This window comes from Hemiscyllium ocellatum, chromosome 4 (assembly GCF_020745735.1).
Source record: "Hemiscyllium ocellatum isolate sHemOce1 chromosome 4, sHemOce1.pat.X.cur, whole genome shotgun sequence".
Lineage (NCBI taxonomy): Eukaryota > Metazoa > Chordata > Chondrichthyes > Orectolobiformes > Hemiscylliidae > Hemiscyllium > Hemiscyllium ocellatum.
This window is the reverse complement of record NC_083404.1, coordinates 130,506,179-130,530,811: the sequence shown is the minus strand read 5'-3', so window position 1 is coordinate 130,530,811 and position 24,633 is coordinate 130,506,179. Positions and strand designations below refer to the sequence as shown.

At 41.3% G+C, this 24,633-nt stretch overlaps 1 protein-coding gene across 2 annotated transcripts in view; it reads right to left on the bottom strand.

Annotated features, from left to right (window-relative positions):
• LOC132815519 (leucine-rich glioma-inactivated protein 1-like) overlaps window positions 1–24,633 on the bottom strand; it is a 56,755-nt gene that overhangs the window by 11,229 nt on the left and 20,893 nt on the right. The window contains exons 2-6 of one of the 2 annotated variants that reach the window (XM_060824512.1): window positions 18,504–18,609; window positions 16,644–16,715; window positions 8,348–8,419; window positions 8,182–8,253; window positions 129–200 (exon numbers count right to left, since the gene is read on the bottom strand). In XM_060824512.1, the coding sequence (XP_060680495.1) occupies window positions 129–200; window positions 8,182–8,253; window positions 8,348–8,419; window positions 16,644–16,663 (236 nt within the window). In that variant the 5' untranslated portion in view covers window positions 16,664–16,715; window positions 18,504–18,609. Of the gene's footprint in view, window positions 1–128; window positions 201–8,181; window positions 8,254–8,347; window positions 8,420–16,643; window positions 16,716–17,005; window positions 17,188–18,503; window positions 18,610–24,633 lie in introns of those variants that run through there. The other variant, XM_060824511.1, reaches the window with a different exon arrangement.

Here is a 24,633-nt window from a genome sequence, read left to right as displayed (position 1 = left end):
CTCCCCGATTCTTTCATAAATTATAATATATCAGTGAGCCTTTTAAAATCTTATGGCACATTATTTCGCATAAATGTTTGCAATAATATTAGATGAGTGACACAATCATAATTACAGGTCATTCTTACACATTAGTCAAGGCATCCAGCCCTTTGAATACATCCTTTGGAAGTGTCTTAAGGTTGTTATTTGCCAAGCTTCTGTCAAAACAAAAATTGAGAAATTGTGTTATTTACAGTTACATTGTATTTGATGTCTGTCAAGTTCAACATAGATCTGCATTGAGACCAGCTCAGTTCACATTCTGCGTCCTGTATAGGGTTTGCTACTTATTAGATTTGATCCTGCTTCAGGCAAAGTTACATTGACCAAACTTGAATCCATTAGCACTACAAATCAACCCTACTGCTTTCTTGCTATACCTTACCACATCTATACAAAAATATCATTTTGTAGATTCCTATGAAATTTATGGACACAAAAGACAGAGATGGAGCTTCAAAATACAGATATTCTTTGTACTTGTAAGTATTGCTTCTTATAACAGTACTTAAATACATTGCCTGTTCAATTTTCTTTGCAAAGTTCATGTTTCAACTGTGTGAGTTTTTCGTCAGGATCTTATGAATTTTCTGCCTGGTGTTATATGGTAACCATGAAATGCAATGATTTGATAGCTCTAAGATGGTAGAAGAGCTGTTAAGTGAGAAACTGTTCGGGATTTTTAACATTTAAACCTGCATAGATGTCTTGTGTTAATAGGATCTAATAGACAATCAATCTAGCATTCAAATACTGCTTCCAAATTGAGTTATCTACTTCTCAGATAGTATTCAAAATTATCAGAAATCAGCACATAATCCTGGCTGAAGCTTTAGTGTGGCACTGAGGGAGTCATATTCTGCCAGACACGCTATTAGATGGGAGCTTAAATCTAATCCTAATCTGCCCTCCGAAGTGTACAAATAAAGATTCCGTGGCATTATTCAAAGAAGAGCTGGGGAGTTCTCCTGGTGTCCCTCCCCCAATTGACATCACAAAAGAATGTTCAATTATTCACCAATATCATTTTCACTTGTGAGACCATGCTATGCTCAAATTGGTTACTATATTTTTAGTACAGCAGTGACAGGACATAAATTAAAATACATTTAGTCATTTGTAATAGAGAATTTGAGTATTGTCGAAAAAAGAAACATGGTGTTGAAGCTTTTTGTCTTGCATTCATCAAAACAAATGCAAGAATGCCAAATTTCAAAGGGAACAACAATTTGTACATGTTAAGGCAATAGTGCAACATTTAAACATTCTACATGCAACTATGCAGTGTCAACACAAATGGTACCTTCCCCTAACAAAATGCTGCCATCAAACCAAAATAACATTTTCCTAACACAAAATCAAGCAGAATGGTATATGAATGTCAATGCTAATGTAATGCCAAGAACATCATCCATGTGTCCCAGTGACTGTTCTTTCAATTGTTAACAATAGTCTCTTACTGATAGTACTTAATCAGCCCATGATTGCAAATCTCAAGAATATAATTTCTTATACTCTCCATTGTGATCCTTTGACCAATTATCTTGCCAACTTATCAATTTACGAACCAATCATCACCCTTGTCTCATGCAGTAGAATTTGAAATTCTTTGAAATTTGGCATTCATACATTTATCCTGATAAGTGTAAGATGAGAAGCTTCATCAGCACATATTATTTCTCAGCAATAAATATATTATTAGCTGCAAAACTCTTTGTGACATTCTGAAGTTCTGCATGGTGCTAAATAAATGGAAGTTGTCCTTTTCAATAACATTGATTCTTTTCCCCTGCAAGTAATGCTGCTCTAGTTACAGCTGGAGGCAGTTTCAACAACTGGATATATCAGCTTATGAAAATTAACGTCCATACCAAGCTATAAAGAAAGGACTTTGTTTTATCTTGCAGCATCCTTTTCATTAATGTTCAGTAATGTACATCTCAGAATAAAGGGAAACCAAATTAAAATGAGATGTGGGTGAATTTCTTCTCTCAGAGGGTTTTGAGTCTTTGGAACTCCTTGCCATAGGGAGTTGTGGGGGCAGAGTCCTTGTGTATATTTAAGGCTGAGAGAGATAGATTCTTGATCAGAATGGAAATCAAGGTTTATGGGTAAAAAGCAGTAAAGTGGTGGTGACAAATGTAAGATCAGATTTAAAAGGGACCTAAGGGCAATTTTTTCATACATTGTGGTGTGTGCATGGAATGAGTTGCCAGAGGAAGTAGTGGAAGCAGGTACAATTATAACATTTAAAAGTCATAGAGATGTACAGCATGGAAACAGACCCTTCAGTCCAACCCGTCCAAGCCGACCAGATATCCCAACCCAATCTAGTCCCACCTGCCAGCGCCCGTTCCATATCCCTCCAACCCTTCCTATTCATATACACATCCAAATGCCTCTTAATGGGTACATGAATAGGAAGGGTTTAGAGGGATATGAGCCAAATGCTGGCAAGTGGGACTAGATTTATTTAGGATATCTTGTTGGCATGGACAAGTTGGACTGAAGGGTCTGTTTCCATGCTGTACATCTCTATGACTCTGACTCAATAACTACAGTACTTTGTAAATTTGTCTAATAACAGTAATTATTAGACATTTCTAGTTTCTTTAGTACCTATAGTTTAATTCCAGCCATTTTAGACTGCCATGATCAGCAACATGCAAAGAAACAGGAGTCTCAATAGTTTGTTGAACTGGGCTTTCAGTTTTAAAATGACTTGCTTGTTTGTCCTCGAGTCAGATATGCCTACATCATGCTGTTTATTAATTATATAGTGTCATATTCCTGAAAGTATACCTCACATTCCTGCATCAGTTTCAATGTCCCTTCTTGTGAACCCTGGGATGCTAATGAGATAAACCTATCCACTTTCCTCACCCACAAGTCAAGGTTGTGTTATTCCCTTGGTAAACCGCCGCATCTCCTTTGTTCGAATCTGCATGCACTTGCTTGAGTTTTGATTCTCCTCCACTCCCATCATATACCAAATTGCTCCACCAGCCATATCCCCGCCTCACCTTCATGCTACCAGTTACAGCCATAAGAGTCATTGGAATGTACAGCACCAGAAACAGACCCTTCGGTCCAACTCGTCCATGCCAATCAGAAAGCCCAACGCAATCTAGTCCCACCTGCCAGCACACAGCCCATATCCCTCCAAACCCTTCTTATTCATATACACATCCAGATGCCTTTTAAATATTGTACCTGTCTCCACCACTTCCTCTGGTAGTTCATTCCACACACGCACCACCCTCTGCATGAAAAAGCTGTCCCTTTCAGTCCATTTAAATCTTTCTCCTCTCACCTTAAACCATGCCCTCTAGTTTTAGACTCCCCTACCCTGGGGAAAAGATCTTGGCTATTCTAGAAGATTAAGGATATTAAGATTAATCTAGAAGATTAATTCACATGGAATCCTTTGTGAGTTGATCAGTTGGATACAACATCAGTTGGTCATAGAAAATAGAGGGCAGTATGGAGGGGTATATTTCTGACTGGAGGTCTGTGACCCTTGGTATTCCACAAGGATCAGTGCTGGAGTCTGTTGTTACTAATGTAGCTAAATGATTTGGATGAACATGTAGATGGTCTGATTAGTAAGTTTGCAGATGACACCAACATTAGTAGAGTTGAGGATAGTAAGGAAGGATGTCAAAGGATACAGCCAGGAAATAGATCAGTTGGAAAGTTGGGTTAAGAATGGCAGATGGTGTTTAATCCAGACAAGTCTTAGGAGATGCATTATGGGAGGTCAAATGCAAGAGGAAAGTATGTACTAAATGGCAAGATGCTTAGGAACATTGAGAGATAGTGGGACCTTGGGTTGCAAGTCCATAGCTCACTGAAAGTGACAACAAATGTGGAAAAGTTGGTAAAGAAGGTGCCTGGGAACCCTCCAACCACAAGGTATGAATTCAGATTTCTCCAGCTTCCTCATTTCCCCTCCCCCCACCTTGTCTCAGTCGGTTCCCTCAACTCAGCACCGCCCTCCTAACCTGCAATCCTCTTCCTGACCTCTCCGCCCCCACCCCACTCCGGCCTATCACCCTCACCTTGACCTCCTTCCACCTATCCCACCTCCATCGCCCCTCCCCCTAGTCCCTCCTCCCTACCTTTTATCTCAGCCGGCTTGGCTCTCTCTCTCTTATTCCTGATGAAGGGCTTATGCTCGAAACGTCGAATTCTCTATTCCTGAGATGCTGCCTAACCTGCTGTGCTTTGACCAGCAACACATTTGCAGCTGTGATCTCCAGCATCTGCAGACCTCATTTTTTACTTTAAAGAAGGTGTACAGCATGCTTTCCTTCCTAGACCACTTTGAACTAGGAGGACAAGGGCAAACAGATACATGAGAACACTACTACCTGCAAGTTCCCCTCCAAGATTGAATTTAAAATATATCACCATTCCCTCACTGGCACTGGGTGAAAATTCTGGAATTCCTTCCCTAACAGCATTGTGGGTGTATATACAGCACGTTGACTACAGTGGTACAAGATGACAGCCCACCACCATCTTCTCAAGGGCAATTGGGAAGGGCGATAAACGGTGGCCGAGCCAGCAATGCCCACATCCATGAGTGAATAAAAAAGTGCGAAGGCAACCTCCATAAACTACAAACACTGAACCCTCAAAACTGGTATCCTTCTGTAACACACGTTATTCATCTAATCTTTACACTCAGTCAGGCACTGAGTATAAAGTTGACAAGTCATGTTGCAGTTATATAATAATCCACATTTGGAGTACTGTGGCAGTTCTGGTTGCCATATTCTAGGAAGAATGTGGAAGCTTTGGAGAGGGTGCTGAAGAGGTTTACCAGGATGTTGCCTAAATTGGAGTATATTAACTATAAGTGGAAGTTGGACAAACCTGGAGCGTCAGAAACTGAGGGGTGACCTGCTGGAAGTATATAAAGTTATGACAGGCATGGATAGGATGGACAGTCAGAATCTATTTTCCCAGGGTGCTAATATCAAATAAAAGGGGCATCAGTTTGAGGTGAGGGGGGAAAGTTTAAAAGAGATGTGTGAGGAAAACTGTTTTTTACATAAAGGGTATTCGTTTCCTGGAACACACTGTTAAAGAAGGTATTAGAAGCAAATACAATAGCAAAGTTTAAGAGACATTTAGATAGACAGACGAACAGACTGGGAATAAATGGATATTGACCATGTGCAGGAAGGTGGGATTAGTTTAGAATGGCATCATGGTTAGCATCTAAATGATGAGCCGAAAGGCCTGTTCCTGTGCTGTCCTGCTTTATGTTCTATTATAGTCTGTTATTACTAAGCTAATGTATATAGGTAGCACATTTTGATCAGTAAAATGAAATTGGGCCCAATGCTTTGCATTACACTTGGGGCACAACAATGCCACTGCCACTGTCTTCAGATCTCAGATACTATCTGTGTGTCTCTTCCACCTTATATCTGTGCTGCACTGAAATTAATACTTACATTTATTTCCAAATCATGTTTCTCAGCACCTCAATAACGCACATACTAAACATCCCTGACGTTCCTCCTCCTCAAACAACTTTGTAAAAAGCTTTGTGTCATCCATTTACAAGTATTTAATTCACCTTCTAATTTTTTTTCAACCTTGGCAATGCCTTGCTCTTTCAACCTTGTTTTTGTATCATTTCCCAATTGAAAAAAATGCCTCTTGACAAGACAGTGATCAAATTACAGTCCATTGATCATCATTTTAATCTACTCATAAAAGGCTCTTAAGGTTCGCAATGCCATTTAAAGCTTTTCATTGGATTAGTGCATTAGAGTTGCTAAGAATATCTATGACATTATGTAATACCAACCACTGACAAAAGGACAAAAGTTACATGATTTGTAACTGTCCCAGAGAGGATTCTTGACAGCTCAATTCTATCAAGTTGTTGATTATTTCCTTTGGCCGATAAAGAGCTTTACTATCTCCCCTGAGAAGCTTCTAAGATTAGCATTGTCAAATAAACACGGCCCTGATTCTTATTATTACACTACTTAGTCCAGTACAGAGAGGACAGGAAGGCCCTGTGTCAGAGCACTGACCTTCTATACTGACCTACAGTTCCAATTTAGCAAATTTCACTGAAAGACAAAATAAAGAATTAGTGAGTGATTGAAAAATGATGATTAGTAAAATACTCCTCTAGAAAATAACTAAGCCACAAAAATATCTATTCTCAAAATGTACATTAATATTGAAAAAATGGCATACTCTAACATAGAATATTTCTAGTGTAAGTAATCTACTCACTCCCACCCCTTGCATCCAATCACATGACACTTTCTTTTCCTATTTTCTATACCATGCAGCTTTGTAGTCACCTGCACAAGGTCACCAGATTGTGGGGAGTACTGAATCACGTACAGACTTACATCTCCTTGGAACTGCATTTCAAATTACATTTACTTGAAGTTTTATCTTAAACTGTCAAAGCTAATTTTATAATTGTTGCAATCAAATGAAATAGCCACCCTGACTTATTGGGGTTTATCATGGTAATATCATAAAGCACTGGTGGAAATTCCAGGGAAATAGCTTAAATGCTATTTATGGTCATTTTGCACACATTTTCCACTGAACTCCCAACCAAGGTGTGACGGCATACCAGTGGACACTATACCAAATTCTGTACTGAGCAAGTACTGAAAATGACTCTATAAATGTAAGTAATTTACCATAGTTCACAAAGAATATTGGTATCTTTGTATTACGGAGTCAGAGGTGGTTTTATATATACAGAACAACCTCGATTATCTGACCGACACAAGCCACGAGTATTTTGTTCAGATAATCAAATGCTGAATAACACAGTTTACCCAAGCAACAGGACCTTAACATCATGTTCAGATATTCTGAAATTCAGATAATCGATGTTCAGATAATTGAGGTTGCCCTGTATATGTAGCTTAAAGGACACCACTTCAAACGTATGGGGCAAGTAAATTCAAGCCACACAAATGCCAGACAATGACCAGCTCCAATAAGACAATCTAATCACCGTCCCTTTGCATTACTATCACTGAATTGTCTACTATCAATATCATAAGGGTTACCATTACACAGAAACTCCACTGGACTTAACATAAATACATGACTACAAGAGCAGATCAGAGGCTAGGAATACTGAAGTGGATAACTCATCTCCTGACCTCCTAAAGCCTGTACAAGGCACAAGTCTGGAGTGTGATGGAATACTCCTCACTTGCCTGGATGAGCACAGCTCCAACAACTCTCAAGAAGCTTGACACTATCTAGAACAAAGCAGCCTGTTTGATTTGCACCACATCCTCATGCGTCCACTCCTTCCACCACCAACACTCAATAGCAGCAGTGTGTACTATCTACAAGTTGCACCGCAGAAATCCTCCAAAGATCCTTAGACAGCACACTGCAAACCCATGACCACTTCGATCTAGGAGGACAAGGGCAAACAGATACATGGGAACACTACTACCTGCAAGTTCCCCTCCAAGATTGAATTTAAAATATATCACCATTCCCTCACTGGCACTGGGTGGAATCCTGGAATTCCTTCCCTAACAGCATTGTGGGTGTACAAACAGCACATTGACTACAGTGGTTCAAGATGACAGCCCACCACCACCTTCTCAAGGGCAATTGGGAAGGGCAATAAACGGTGGCCGAGCCAGCAATGTCCACATCCATGAGTGAATAAAAAGGTGAGAAGGCAACCTCCATAAACTACCTCCTTCAGTACAAATGCTGAACCCTCAAAACTGGTGTCCTTCTGTAACACACGCTATTCATCTAATCAACTAAGCTAACCAATCCTGTGAATCTTTGTGGAGCATCAACCCTAGTACTAGCTGGTTGAACCAATACTATTGGTATTAGACCAAATGACTTGTTTCTATGCTGCAAGTTCAATATAATTTTAAGCAACTTTGAATAATTTTGATAATACTTGTAATGAGTATTGTGTGAATTTTTTATATGGTATCCTATTTCCAGTATAGCTTGTACAATAATTGTTTCAGCACAACACAAGATGTTGTTGGTGTTCATTACTATACTTGCCTCAAGAACACTTGAACTTTAGGTACTGGAACGTTATTTCATGTTAAATGTTAGGTTATATCAAATGAGAGAAGAAATACTTACAGGTGAATTAGAGACTTGAGTCCTCGAAATGCATGTCGTGAGATGGATTGGATTTTGTTGTTTTCTACAAACCTAGAGGGGAAGGAATAAGCATTTCAATTCTTTCATGCTCCTAATACACAATCTATGCACAATATGAACATGTTCAGATTTTTTATTTACTTACAGGTATTTGAGTTGAGAAAGACCAAGGAAGGCATCATCTCCAACAGTGTCAAAAGAGTTTGAAGTGAACAAGCTGTTATGGAAAGTAATAATTAGAAGAAGAAGAATATATATTTTCATAAAATATCTGATATTATGATTGATACTGAGAAAATTTACACAGTTCTCAATCACCTTTACAAAACATGATTTAGTTCCTCAGCCAGAGGATCATATTCAAATCTGAAAACATTGATAGTAAAAGACAGGGTAGATAAAAATAAACTATTTCCACTAGACAAGAGAGCACAGTCTAAACATTAGGACTAGACTGTTCAGGAGAGATTTTAGGAAGAATTTCTACTCACAAAGGGTGGTATAAGTTTGAAACTGTTATGCAAACGGCAGTTGATGATCGATCAGTTGTTAATTTCAAAACTGAAATTGATTTTTTTTGTTAAACAAAAGTATTAAGGGCTATGGGCCAAAGAGATATATGGAGTCAGGCCAAAGATCAGTCACTGTCTCATTGAATGGTGGAGTAAGAGGTATATGGAGTCAGGCCAAAGATCAGTCACAATCTCACTGAATGGTGGAGTAAGGTAAGGAAGAATGGCAGACTCCATAGGCAGTGCTGTTGTTAACTGTACTGCTGGGAAAGCAGTTGAACTACACAGGTTCTGTGTAGGATGCTCAGGGAAGTCGTAATGCAATGTAATAACTCCACATAGTGATGGATCAGCAAAATTCTAGGGATTATGAATGACTTGAAAGAAACCTGTGGACAATTAATACTTCAGAACAGCTGAGATTGCGAGTTGGAAAGTTCACCAGATATTTACTTGAGGCAAGATTATAGCTCAGAAAAAAAATACAGAGGCAGGATTAGCTTGATGAGACTTGTTGTGTGGGAAAATCTGAAACTTGTGTTTAAGTATCAGACTGTAATTTCCAGAGTCAAGGAAAGGAGGTTGATTGACCACAACAGGAGCAGTCATTCAAGTACTCCGCGAAAGAGCAGCCCCAAGAGGGAATGTCATGGCCAGATTAACAGAATTAAGAACTGTAATCTCTTGCAAAGTTTCATGAGATTTGATGACCCACTATGTCATTAATACATCAAGAGTATTGCTACAAAACCGTAGGATCTGTTTTAATCATATTTGCTATTTGAGGTGCACTGTGAAGTTTGATCACAGTCTAATATCTATATTTACTAAATGTTAATTCTGGGTGTTAGAAAGAAGTTGTGCAAATAGAGTCAAAGAACCATAAAGATGTGTGGAATGGAAATATACCCTTCAGTCTAACTTGTTCATACCAACCAGATATTCTATAATAATCTAGTCCCTAGGAGAAAGTGAGGACTGCAGATACTGGAGAGTCAGAGTCGAAATGTGTGGTGCTGGATAAGCACAGCAGGTAAGGCAGCATCCGAGGAACAGGAGAGTCAGCGTTTCAAGCATAAGCCCTTCATCAGGGATTATCTAGTCCAGCATTTGCCAGCATTTGGCCCATATCCCACTAAACCTTTCCTGTTCATATATCCATCCAGATGCCTTTTAAATGTTTTAATTGTACCAGCCCCTGCAGTCCTCTGGCAGCCATTCCGTATGCACTTCAACCTCTGCGTGAAAAAGTTGCACCCTCACCTTAAACCCATGCCTTCTCATTAGGACTTCCCTCATCCTGGGGAAAAATCCTTGAATATTCATCCTATCCATGCCTTTCATGATTTTATAAACCTCTGTAAGGTCACCCCTCAGCCTCCAATGCTCCAGGGAAAACAGCCCCAGCCTATTCAGCCTCTCACGAAAACTCAAGCGCTCCAACCCTGGCAACATCCTTGTCAATCTTTTCTGAACTCTTTCAAGTTTCACAACAACTTTCCTATAGCAGGGAGACCAGAATTGAATGCAGTATTCCAAAAGTGAGCTAGCAACATGACCTCGTTAGTTTGTTTGAAACTGTTAAATCTTATGGCTTTTTTCCCTTTTAAGTCTCCTGGATCTCAATAGAACTTGCTGGTGTAATGACAGTTTACAATATTTTTTTGGAACCTTGAGTTCTAAACTGGACAGACCAAATATGGCTTTATGTTTGATTTGTATTTCTCTATTGTATGTTAAGAAAGAGAGACATGGTTTTAATTTAATTTTAGATTGGTTCTTTGAGTGGTGATTGAGTGTCTGAACTTTGTTAATGCATGCGTTTTTAATGAAGGTATACAAGCTTGTGGTAGAGCTTGAGGTGAACAGATCAGTGCATTAGAAACAAAGGTACAAGAGACAGAAAAACGGCTGTTGCCTAGCAACTGGAGTTCAGTATCATAGACAAAACCATCCACTACCATCATGTGCAGCTTCAGTCAGATTAACAAAATATTATTAGTTTTGCACTGACTAAAAAGTGAGGCCATTGTGGAAAATTCCTGAATGGCTTTAAAGAAAACTCCAAAAGGAAAACTGCTGAAAGCTGAGGGAATGGAAAAGTCATGCATTTGTTCTCAAAATGCTTCAAAATCAGCAAGAACTAAGATTCGGTAACCAATTATAGCCATGCCAATTGAATAAAAATAATTTCAAGTTAAGACAAGGTTGAGTATTTGGAGGGTTGTTGTTGACAGTAAAAGGGATTGAATGTTTATTTCTGATATTTGTAATTAAGAGGGTTTCATTCAAAAAGTCTTTTTTATATTGGTAATGTTGTTTGTGTCTTTTCTGCTTTGATCAAAAATAAACAATTACTATATGTTATTGCGGCCTCTGGTGAACATGTTCCGTGACTGACCATCACAGTAAACAAATAGCAAAAATAAAATTGATATTGTCAAGCAAGATTTCACTGACTTGCCCAGTATTACCATCTGCTGGAAATGTAACACTGGCCCCTGGCCAGATCATAACATAAATTTGGCATTCTGGTCCAGGATTCTAACAGGAAATTCAATGATGGTAATGTCATAACAAGTGGTGATGGTTAGATTCTCCTTGTTGGAGATAGTCATTGCCAAATTGTTACTTTCTACTTATCAGCCTAATCCTGAATGTCAATCAGGTCTCAATGCATTTGGACATGGAGTGCTTCAGTATCTGAGGTGTTGTGAATGGTACTGCTAGGTGGCCGCACTCTGGGTTCTGGCATTGACCCAGTCAGATCAGGATGGCCCAGGTTTGTGTGCTAGTCTGTACCATGTCAGCTGACTTTATTAACAACATGATAGCCATGAATGTAAAATGATTAGAAAAGTCAAGAGAGAGGCTTTTATGGTGCAATGGTAGATTTCCTACCTCTGAACTAGAAAATGTGGCTTCAAGTCCCACTTATCTTTGATGCCATAACATGTTTGAACAGATTGATTTAAAATAACTAATGGGAAGATGGTGGTTTAATGATGATATCAAGAGACTCCTAATCCTAGGGACACTAGGTTCAATTCACACTTTGGTAGCTGGTTGCGATTATTTAAATCTGGAGATGAATGCTAATCTCAGTGATAGTCATTGTGTGGTTCCCTTTTGAAAAAAAGTACAATGGTAATGTCCCTACGTCTAGGCCAGAAAGCCTAAGTTCATTGTCACTTATTCCAGAGATATGTCAGAGCATGTCTGAACAGGGTGGTTAAAAATAAGATGGGGTAACATTTCTGAACTCATAATTGCAAGGCCATTGTTCCAGTGACAGGAGTTCGACTGCACACAACTTCAGGGAGAATTTAAATCAAATTAATGAATCAGATTTAAAACATACATCACTTTGAAGGGGCTCCTGTACACAATGGTAGTGGCTCTACCTGTGGGCCAGGAGGTCCAGATTCAAGTGCATGCTAACATCTCTCAGCAGGTTGAATAAAATTAACCAGAAACGACAAGGAAAAATGTTTTCACTTTTAAAAACTGGAGTAAATGGAAATATTATAACTCACAATGTTCTTTGTCTTCACCCTGCTGGGAGAGGCCTATCCTTTCCTGGCATGCTCTCACATTTTACAGCTCACAGCAGGTAGATTGGGAATGTGAATTAGGCTTCATAAATGACATAGTGGATAGGCTGAGGCCTGAAATGTTGATTCCCCTGTTCCCTGGATGCTACCTGACATGCTGGGCTTTTCCAGCATGATCTTCAGCAACTGCAGTACTCAATTTTGTCCTAGCCCTCATTCCAGCAGTAAGCTCCGACAGCCATCTCCTCACTAGGTTTGATACCCCTGGTGTTTTAAGCAATGTTCAAATCTATTATACATGCTTCTGGTCAAATCTAGATTGTCACACCACATAAAATAGTTCACAACTGCAACATCAGATTGCTGAGTATTTACAAGATGACAAGATGTTGAAGTAGAAGTAGCCCATTTAGACCATCGAGTCTGCTTTGACATTCAATGAGATTGTTGTTGATCTGATAATCCTCAACTGCACTCTTCTGTGTCATCTCCACACCCTTATTGACTAAGCGTCTATTTAACTTACCCTTCAAATATACTTAACAACCCAGCCTCAATGACTCTCTGCAGTAAAACATTCCACAGATTGACCACCTTCTGAGAGAAAAAATGAGTTCTACAGATTAACAAATGAGAGAAAAAAAATTCTCCTCATCCCTGTTTTAAATAGGTGACTCATTACACTGAGATTACATCCTCTGGTCCAAGACTCTCCCACAAGGGGAAACAGCCTCACTACATCTTTGTGTGAAATCCCCTTATTGTATGTTTCAATAGGTTGCCTCTTATTCTTCTAAATTCCACTGAATACAAGTCCAACTCAATTAACCTTTCCTGATAAGACAGTCCCCCCATACCTGATATCAGCCCAGTGAACCTACTCTGGACTGCCTCCAATACCTGTGTGTCTTTCCTTAGATATGAGGCACAAAACTGCTCACAGTATTCAAGCTGTGATCTGACTTGTACCTTGTATAGGTTTAGCAAGACCACCCTATTTTAATACTCCATTTCTTTTGAAATAAAGGCTAAGGTGCAGTTGAGGACACTGGATCTGTGCTTAATGGAGTTTGGAAGGATGAAGGGGTATCTGATTGAAACTTACAGAATTCTGGGAGGCTTGGACACAGTGAATATACAGAAAATGTTTTCACACGTTGGACCCAAGGGTACAGCCTCAAAGTGAAGGGTTGCCCTTTAGAAATGAGATGAAGAGGAATTTCGTCAGCCAGAGGGTGGTTAATCTGTAGAACTCATTGCCACAGAGGGCTATGGAGGCCAAGTCATTGAGTATCTTTAAGACAGAGATAAATAGGTTCTTAGTTAGTAAGGAGATCAAGGAATACGGGGAGAGGGCAGGAGAATGGGGTTGAGAAACGTATCAGCCATGACTGAACGGGGGAGCAGGCTCGAATGGCCTAATTCGGCTCCTATGTCTCACGGTATTATGGTCTAACATTCCATTTGCCTTTCTTATTACCTGCTAACAAGCTAGTGGATGATAGCAAGTTCAATTGCCACTTGTTCCAGACGTTTGTCATAACATGTCTGACCAGGCTGTTTAACAATAAGATGGGGTAACATTTCTGGACTCATGATTGCAAGGCCCATTGCTCCAGGGATGCACTCAATCCCCAACAGCCTTGAGGCGAATTTTAATTCAATTCATAAATCAGCTTTAAAATGCAAATCACTTTGAATGGGCTCTTGTCACACAATGGTTGTGTCTCCTTTTGTGATGTACAAGGATCCCCAAATCCATCTGTGCTGCAGATTTCTGCAGTCTTTCCACATTTAATTAATATTCACTGTTTCTAATCTTCCTGAAAAAGTGCATAACCTCACCTTTTCCCACATCACATTGCATCTATCAAGTTTTTGTCTATTCACTTAATCTGCCTATATCTCTCTGCCATCCTCACCACTAGCTTTCCTACTTATTTTTGTGTCATTCACAAACTTGGCTGTGGTACATTCACTTTTCTCATCCAAATCGCCAGTATATTATAAATAACTGTGTCCCCAGCACTGTTCCTTGTGGCTCTCCACCAATCATTGGTTGTCACCCTGAAAATGCCCCCACTACCCTAACTCTCTATCTTCTGTTAGTTAGCTAGTCCTTTATCCATGCTAATATACTAACCCAAAAACAACGGGCTCTTAATTTATTAAGTAGCCTATCATGTGGTACCATATCAAGTACTTTTTGTAAATCCAAATATTTTACATTCAACGCTTTTCCTTTACATACCCTGCTTGTTCCCCCAAAGAATTCTAATACATTTTTGAGGTTTGGTTTTTTGTACAGTTCTGGTTGCCCTGCTATAGGAAGAATATTATTAAAGTGAAGAGGGTTCAGAAAAGATTTACCAGGATGTTGCCAGGAATGGTTTGAGTTCTAAGAAGAAGCTGAATAGGTGAGACTTTTTTCAGAGCAGCATAGCAGGTTGGGAGGTTATAGAGTTTTATAAAACCATGAGGGGCATTGATAATGTGAGTAGCAAAGGCTGTTCCCTAAGGTGGGGGAGTTCAAAACTAAGGGCCATATAAGGAGAAAAATTTAAAAGTGACCTGAGAGGCAACTTTTAAACACATACAGTGGTCCATGTGTGGAAGGCACTGCCAAAGCAAGTGGTATATACAGATACAGTTACAACACTTAGAAGACGTTTAGACAGGTATATTGATAGGAAATGTTTAGAGGGTTATGGGACTAGTTAATTTGGGAAATTTGGTTAATGTGGACTAGTTGGACCAAACAGTGTGTTTCAATGCTGTATGACTGTATAACTCTTTGGCATGCTGGGCGTTTATATGCACCATAACAACCAGCAATTTATTCCAGAGGCATTATCAGCCACCGTATTACCGAAGAACTTTAATGTCAATGACATTTGTGACTTTTCCCTGATCTTACTAACTCCACAAAGCCTCCAATTTTTGAAGGCTGAGGCAAATGAGAAATCTGGGGATGAAGGGCAGCCTTTACTCGGAAGGTAACACATGCACCTCTGAATTGGAAAGTTGGAGAATTGAGCCACATCCTGAGATTCATGCACATTCCCGGCAGATACACCATTGCAGTACCGCTCACTGCCTTCCAGATGAAACATTAAACTGACACCCTGTCTTCCCTCTCCGGACGATGAAGAGATTCCCTGGTATTATTTCAAAGAAGAATGGAGGTGACGGGTTGGAGAGGAATATGGCCAATATTTAACCCTTGGCCAATGAAACCAGATGGTGGCTCTCATTGCTATAACTGGGAGCTTGGTACATCTCCAATGGCTGCTATGTATCTGACACAGTGACGAGATTTCAACAGTACTTAATGGGCTGTTAAGTGTTTTAGGATAACATTACAAAAATGAAAGATCACTCCTTTCTACAGTGGGAAAATTGAGTGACCTTTGGAAGGCCAATCTGATTAACCGAAGCATATATCTACCTCTAGATGCGAGGCTCCAAGTGGTTTTCTATCGCAACAGTTAGAAGACATAACATGGAAATTATCAGAATGTACCACACTGTAAAATATTCAGCGGTACAGCCTTGGCCTGAAGCACTCTATTTTTAAGAAATTTCATTTTTAAAAACATACTACTCAACCAGAGAGTACCTGACAAACTCAGCAGGCCTATGGAGAAAGAAAGAGCCAATGGTTTGAGTCTATTATGATTCTCTTACAGAACAGATGCTGTCAGGTTTGCTGAGTTTCCCCAGCACTTTCTGTTTTTATTTCAGACCTCCAGCAGCACAGTATTTTGCTATTGCTCAACCAGCTTTCCTTCACAGCAGTACTGAGCTAATTATTTTTAAAATGTAACCCTGCGCTGTTACAAGTTTTGCTGCAGTAATACTCCTGCTGTTCTTGTAGCAATGAGAAGCTAAACCTATATGATTCCTTTGTCAAGTTAGAATGGATTGCCCAGGTAAAATATCCCTTCCTTTCCAAATATTACAGTATTATCAGAAGGGATGTTATTTTTTTCATTGAATTTTATAACATCATAATCTGAGTCAAAACTGATGTTCTGTTATGTACTGCTTGATACGTACAAAGTCACAAGTTCTCTGTACACACTAACACTAATAATTTACACCTTATATATTTGAGTCTCCTGTACAGATGTCTGTGCAGATAATACTTTTTTTAAAAAATTGCTCAACAATTTAATACTCATTGCCTTGCTGTTTAACCATTCCCGGGGAGATTTTAGTAATAACCTCTTCTTGCACGGTTAATATTGTATTTATTTCAGAGTAACTGCATCAGCATTTAACCCCTCCTGACATGCCGCCGACACATCCGCTGCTTCTACTACACAACGTGTGTTCATAATCAACTGGATAAACACAAAAAAAAGGATCTTACAGGAGCTGCAGGGAAGGCATGTGTAAGAAGCTGCCTTGTGGGATTTCACTGAAACCAGACTTCGCAAACGACCTGTAAACAAAACGCACCAATTAAAAAGATCAGAAATTCTGAGCTTTTCCAATCAATCGAATCACTGTTGACTGATACATCCATCATCAACTGACAGCAACATGGAAGTATCCCTCAAACATGATGAACAGTGGTCTGCATTCACAGGCGTCTTTTTTTTACACAATTGCAATGACAAGGGTGTAAGGTAGGTGAGATCCTGCGGTGATCATGCAACATTATATAATAAACACAGTCAAGCGTCCTATTAATGCCAATGTCGGTAAAAGTATGCATCACGCAGTACTCACAAGGAAACTACACCAGGAGGAAAATTGTGAGGAATGGATTTTCTATTTTCGCACAAAGCATTATCCTTGGAGCAAGTGCACCCCCCGGGACATCTCAGCTGCTTGGATGTCTTCGACTCGATCAACAGCAACACATACACCATCCATAAGAAGAAGAAAATTCTTTTCGCGGCATATCCCATGCTTCGGAACACTTTTAGTGCAGTCAGTGCAAAGAATATCTCAGGTCCAGAACTGCTTGATGCTTTTTCCCCTGCGCTTGAAGTCAAATTCCGTCCCTCCAATGCCTACAAAGCTGATGTCTACTTCACTGGTGCAGCACAGCTCCTCATAGACTAGTCTGTTCCCATTTCACGAATACGAGGGCGAACCTAAGAAATTATCCCTGGCAGCAAGACAAATCTCTTTTTAATTGATTTTTCTACATTTTTTGTGAAAGTATCCTGTCATGTCGCGTAGCCTTTGTCGAATCAGGAGCAGCTTTCCTGTTGGTTATCCGCAGTTTACATGTTTGCAAAATGCCACTGCGGACCCCTTTCCAATAAAATGGTATATGCTGAAATCCTCTGGGAGTTTATTAAAGGAAATATTATGGGTGGATGGATCTTCAATCCCTGTACACTGTTCAACGAGATGCAGTGAGAAAAATATAAATACAGCAGACTATAATTCAGCAGTAATAGAAAGCATTTTGTAACATTAATATTAGTGCAGAAATCTTTTGGATAAAAAACTGATTATGTTTACAGATCTTCTTGAGAAATTATATTATGGCATTATTAAATAATTAATGTTTAATATTTCTATATTGTATTAAATATTTACACTTATCCCCTAATCATAACATTCGATTTAAAATCTAAACAGTTTCATTACCTGTAAAAGTCCAATTCTATATTTTAGCTCTCTACACTCACTAAACTATTTTTAGCTTTGGATAGAGAAAGCCTGAGCTAATTTTAATCCATACAGCTCCTTGCAAAGGCTAAATTTAATGCAGCATTTTGAAGTTGCATTTGCAGGATCCATATGCAAAGCAGTTTCTATTTTTAGCTGCCGTGTAACAATGTGACACAAAGAATGCTGTGCGAAAAGGCAGATCAAGTGACGGTTCGTGTCCTTGATTTCCCGCTTGAGACCCTGAGCAGAGACACAAGTCAGAGGCGAGTGAAGCTCAGAGTTCCGTGAGGTGAAGAGTCTCACCCACTTTTGATTGAATGGCTCAAGATCAGCAATAGATGAGATCTCATGATCTCATCCAAAAGACGAGGCTGGCCATGCACAAAATCTATAGGTTGCAAACATTGAGACCATTCACAACATTGGGTGCATGCAAGCCCTTCAAAGAGCAATTCAGTCAGTCCCCTTCCCAGGTTTGACCTTTATAGCCTGCATGTTAACATAGGCGAGGAGCACGAAAAGGCCACTCTGCCCTTTGAGCTTCCTATTCCTTTCAATAAAATCGTGGCTCACTTGATTATTCCACATTTCCACCTACCATCTTAATCTTTCATCCCTTTGTGTATCAAGAATCTTCGCTTTCAAGATATTCTGTCTTTTTTCCACCACTTTTGAGGAAGAAAATTCCAAAGACTCATGACCTTCTGCGAGATAAAAAGAAAGCCTTTCTTAATTGGATGCTAACCACTGAGCCACCATGCCACCTCTACCACTGAGCCCCTTCCTTAAATAAGGTGATCAATTATCTCTGAATAAAACCCCAGGTGTGGTCTTACCAATGCCCTGTACACCTGAATAATAATCTTTCTATGTTCATATTCAATTCATCTTGCAATGGTATAATAACATTCTATTATATTTTCTAATTATTGATTGTTACCCTGTGATAAAGGTTTATAATATACATTATTGTCGTTGCTATTATTATTGTTTGGGAATCTGGGTTGTAAAGTAGAGGTAAATGGACTTATGGTTTTCAATCTGTGAAGGCGAATTTTTTAAAGAGTCAGAAACTCATTCTTTTAGCAGTGAGTCAAAACAGTATTTCTGAGAATTTAGGTACTTCAGCTGAATGATTTGATAAGCTCCCTGGTGACACAATTTATTAAGTTGAGCTGCTATGACCTGGAGAAAGAGAGGCCAAAACAGGTTCACTTCAGAAGAAGAGTTCTATTCTAGCAGGTATGCTGTTAAGCAGAATCAAAATAGACAAAATAATGGGAAAAAGCCCTGCCTTTTTTCTTAAGAGTTCACTGAAGAAACTGTTAACCTGTGTCTGTGTGTCTCAAGGAGAGGTGAAAACTTTTGCTTTTGGTGCAGAAATTCACCAAATGGGAATAGTTGCGTTTCTGTTATCAGTTAGAGTCAAAGGGTCATACCCAGGGGAAACAGACCCTTCAGTCCAGCTCTTCTGTGCCGATCAGGTATCCCAATCTGACCTAGTCCCATTTGCCAGCATTTGGCTTATAACCCTCTAAATCCTTCGTATTCATATACTCATCCAGATAACTTCTAAATATTGTCATCCTATCCACCTCCACCACTTCTTCTGGCAGCTCATTCCATGCATGCTTGAAAAAGTTACCCCTCAGTTCCTTTGTAAATCTTTCCCCCCTCACCTTAAACCAATACCCTCTAGTTTTGATCTTCCTCACCCTAGGAAAAAAGGATGTTGGCTATTCACCTTACCCATGCCCCTCATGATTTGAAAAGCCTCTGTAAGATCATCCCTCAGTCTCCAAAGCTCCGAGGGAAAAAGCCTCAACCCTTTCAAGTATAACAACATCCTTCCTATAGAAGGGTGACCAGAACTGTACACAATATTCTAAAAGTGGCCTCACCAATTCTTCTACTGTATATGAGCTGCAACGTGATGTCCCAATTCCTGTACATGATGAACTGACTTACGAAGGCAAATTGCTAAATACCTTCTTCACCACCCTGTCTATTTGTGTCTCCCCCACTCCGAACTTTCTTTGACACTCCTTACTATTAAGTGTATATATCCTGACCTGATTTGCCTTGCCAAAATGCAACATTTCACATTTATCTAGATTAAACTCCTCAGCCCATCGGCCTACTGTCCATTTATTGCTCATCCTTTGTTGCCCTTGAAAAGGTGATGGTGTGCTGCCTTCTTGAGCAATCCATCTGGACAATTTTTGTGGAATTACATGTTCCAGAACTAGATTTTGTTTCATCACTCTTCTGTGAGGCACCTTGGAGTGTTTCACCATATTAAAGGACCTATAAAAATTCAAGTTATTGGTGCCTCATCCATGATGCTGCTGATTTACTCTACGTCAGATAGAGTCTTCCTGCCAATATTGACGCATTTAACATGTGTTTTGATTAGATTAGACTTACAGTGTGGAAACAGGCCCTTCGGCCCAACAAGTCCACACCGACCCGCCGAAGCGCAACCCACCCATACCCCTACATTTACCCCTTACCTAACACTACGGGCAATTTAGCTTGGCCAATTCACCTAACCCGCACATCTTTGGACTGTGGGAGGAAACCGGAGCACCCGGAGGAAACCCACGCAGACACGGGGAGAACGTGCAAACTCCACACAGTCAGTCGCCTGAGTCGGGAATTGAACCCGGGTCTACAGGCGCTGTGAGGCAGCAGTGCTAACCACTGTGCCACCGTGCCGCCCACAAAGGGTCCCAAGCCATGAAAATGATTCGAGAGTCCTCGTGGAGGCAAGCAGCTCGCTTACACAAGCCGTCAGCCTCATGTCCATATTAGGAGAAAGTGAGGGACTGCAGATGCTGGAGATCAGAGTCGAGAGTGTAGTGCTGAAAAAGCACAGCCGGTCAGGCAGCATGCAAGGAGCAGGAGAATCAATCCTCCGAGCATAAGCTCTTCATCAGGAATTCCTGACAAAGAGCTTATGCCCGAAACATCGATTCTTTTGTTCCTCAGATGTTGGGAACTGGTCCTCACCCTGAATAACTTCTCTTTTCAATCCTCCCACTTCCTCCAAACTAAAGGAGTTGCCATGGGCACCCGCATGGGCCCCAGCTATGCCTGCCTCTTCGTAGGATATGTGGAACAGTCCATCTTCCGCAACTACACTGGCACCACCCCCCACCTTTTCCTCCGCTACATCGATGACTGTATCAGCGCTGCCTCGTGCTCCCACGAGGAAGTTGAACAGTTCATCAACTTTACTAACACCTTCCATCCTGACCTTAAATTCACCTGGACTGTCTCAGACTCCTCCCTCCCCTTCCTAGACCTTTCCATCTCTATCTCGGGCGACCGACTCAACACAGACATCTACTATAAACCGACTGACTCCCACAGCTACCTGGACTACACCTCCTCCCACCCTGCCCCCTGCAAAAACTCCATCCCATATTCCCAATTCCTTCGTCTCCGCCGCATCTGCTCCCAGGAGGACCAGTTCCAACACCGCACAGCCCAGATGGCCTCCTTCTTCAAGGACCGCAGATTCCCCCCAGACGTGATCGACGATGCCCTCCACCGCATCTCCTCCACTTCCCACTCCTCCGCCCTTGAGCCCCGCTCCTCCAACCGCCACCAAGACAGAACCCCACTGGTCCTCACCTACCACCCCACCAACCTCCGCATACAACGTATCATCCGCCGTCATTTCCGCCACCTCCAAACGGACCCCACCACCAAGGATATATTTCCCTCCCCTCCCCTATCAGTGTTCCGCAAGGACCACTCCCTTCGTGACTCCCTCATCAGATCCACACCCCCCACCAACCCAACCTCCACCCCCGGCACTTTCTCCTGCAACCGCAGGAAATGTAAAACTTGCGCCCACACCTCCACACTCACTTCCCTCCAAGGCCCCAAGGGATCCTTCCATATCCACCACAAGTTCACCTGTACCTCCACACACATCATCTATTGCATCCGCTGCACCCGATGTGGCCTCCTCTATATTGGGGAGACAGGCCGCTTACTTGCGGAACGCTTCAGAGAACACCTCTGGGCCGCCCGGACCAACCAACCCAACCACCCCGTGGCTCAACACTTTAACTCTCCCTCCCACTCCACCGAGGACATGCAGGTCCTTGGACTCCTCCACCGGCAGAACATAACAATACGACGGCTGGAGGAGGAGCGCCTCATCTTCCGCCTGGGAACCCTCCAACCACAAGGTATGAATTCAGATTTCTCCAGTTTCCTCATTTCCCCTCCCCCCACCTTCTCTCAGTCGGTTCCCTCAACTCAGCACCGCCCTCCTAACCTGCAATCTCCTTCCTGACCTCTCCGCCCCCACCCCACTCCGGCCTATCACCCTCACCTTGACCTCCTTCCACCTATCCCACCTCCATCGCCCTTCCCCCAAGTCCCTCCTCCCTACCTTTTATCTTAGCCTGCTTAGCTACTCTCTCTCATTCCTGATGAAGGGCTTATGCTCGAAACGTCGAATTCCCTATTCCTGAGATGCTGCCTGGTCTGCTGTGCTTTGACCAGCAACACATTTTCAGCTTCCTCAGATGTTGCCTGACTGGCTGTGCTTTTCCAGCACCACACGCTCGACTCACATCCATATTAGTCAAACTTTCTGAACTATCCAAAACATATCTAAATATGTACTTTATTTGAACGGCTGGAGACAAGCCGAGACACATGTTATAACTCTGTGCAGCAAAGCATCTACTATCACTGAGTAAGCAGGCATCTGAACCTACTGATGACCAGGATGAGCTAATCTCCAGAATTCAGGCAGTCTGACGCTGAGTCAGAAAGCACAGAGATTTAGTAATGGCAACTCTGACTGAACTCTGCTTATCTTCATCTCGACCACTCCATGTGATGAAAATCTTAACATTCTAACAACGAAGACTGAATTCATAGAAACAGAGGAACAGAAGTAGGTCATTCCTCCCATCAAACCTGTCCTGCCATTCAATATGATCCAAACCAGCAGGTTCTGGGAATTTATTCAGTCTCATTAATTTCTCCAGTGCAATCTTCTTAATAATACTAATTTCCTTTAAACTCTTCATTCTCTCTAGCTGCTTGGATGTCTACTTTCTGGGAGGCTATTTGTACTTTCCTCAGTGAAAATTTTCACAAATTAATCAATTAGATTAGATTAGATTACTTACAGTGTGGAAACAGGCCCTTCGGCCCAACAAGTCCACACCGACCCGCCGAAGCGCAACCCACCCATACCCCTATATTTACCCCTTACCTAACACTACGGGCAATTTAGCTTGGCCAATTCACCTGACCCGCACATCTTTGTGACTGTGGGAGGAAACCGGAGCACCCGGAGGAAACCCACGCAGACATGGGGAGAACGTGCAAACTCCACACAGTCAGTCGCCTGAGTCGAGAATTGAACCCAGGTCTCAGGCGCTGTGAGGCAGCAGTGCTAACCACTGTACCACCGTGGCGCCCATTAGCTTGCCTTCCGTTTTTTTCTGTTCTCATTATCATTTTTCCTGGCTCTGCTTGTGACGGATCCACATTTGTTTTTGCCAAATGTTGCATTTTTACATTACCTAAGGAAGCTTTCGGGATCATTTTATGTTTTTTATGAGATTGCATCCCTGTTCTAATCTCCTTTTCATTATCAGAATCTTGGGTCCTATTTTGCTGTATTCTAAATTCGCCCAAACCTCAGATGTACTGATATATCTGGCCACTCTACAAGCTTTTCCTTATGCAATCCTGAACTTCTTTCTGAAGTTTTTTTCAGATTTTGCACCTTGAAGAAACATCTCGCTTCAGTAAGTCATCTTACAGTTCTTTAAAGACTATCCACTGCCAATGCACAGTCAGGCTTTTAATGTATTTTCCCCAGTCCAGCTCAGACAACTTGTAACTCATGTTTCCATAATTCCCCTTTTTCAAATTTGACCCCCTTGCTTCGCAATGAATCCCCTCATTGCATCCCTGTTAGATTTATTGATTATCTTGTACTTACGAGGAGCAGGAAAATCGACAAAAGCCCTTCATCAGGAATTCCTGATTTTCCTGAAACATCGATTTTCCTGTTTCTCAGATGCTGCCTGAATGCTGTGCTTTTCCAGCACCACGCTCTAAATTCTAATCTCCAGCATCTGCAGTCCTCACTTTCGCCTATCTTGTACTTACGCCAATGGTGATCCCCACAACACTGAGCACAGTCTTGTACCCTTCCCTTTGGCAGTTTTAATGATGGGGTGTCATTAATCAACCTGTTGATCTGTCACTTTCCTGTCTCCAAGGTTAAGTCTGTGGTGGAGCTGCCTGAGAACACCCTTTCTAGCCCACCACACTTTGATGCCCTTAACTGGAAAATTAATTATTCATTAATGCCCGCTGTAAACCACCTCCCTGCCCCTTGCTGCTAATCCAAGCCCCTTGTTCAAACATCACCCACAAACCCCAGCCTGAGACCTCCCTCTTGCCATGCTGTACCTGGGTGCTTTCTGTTTCTTGGCCCTCAGGTGGGTGTCATACCTTTCGAAACCACTGCTCTTCTGGTGGTGCTGATGAGTCTAGAATAGCTGGTACCCAGCTTCAGTTTTTATTAATTCAATTATGGCATGTGGGCATTTCTTGTTAGGTCAGCATTTATTGCCCATCTTGCCCAGAGGACAATTAAGTCAACCACATTGCTGTTAAGTCTGGAGTCACATGTAGGCCAGACCAGTTCACGATGACAGATTTCCTTCCCTCAAGCA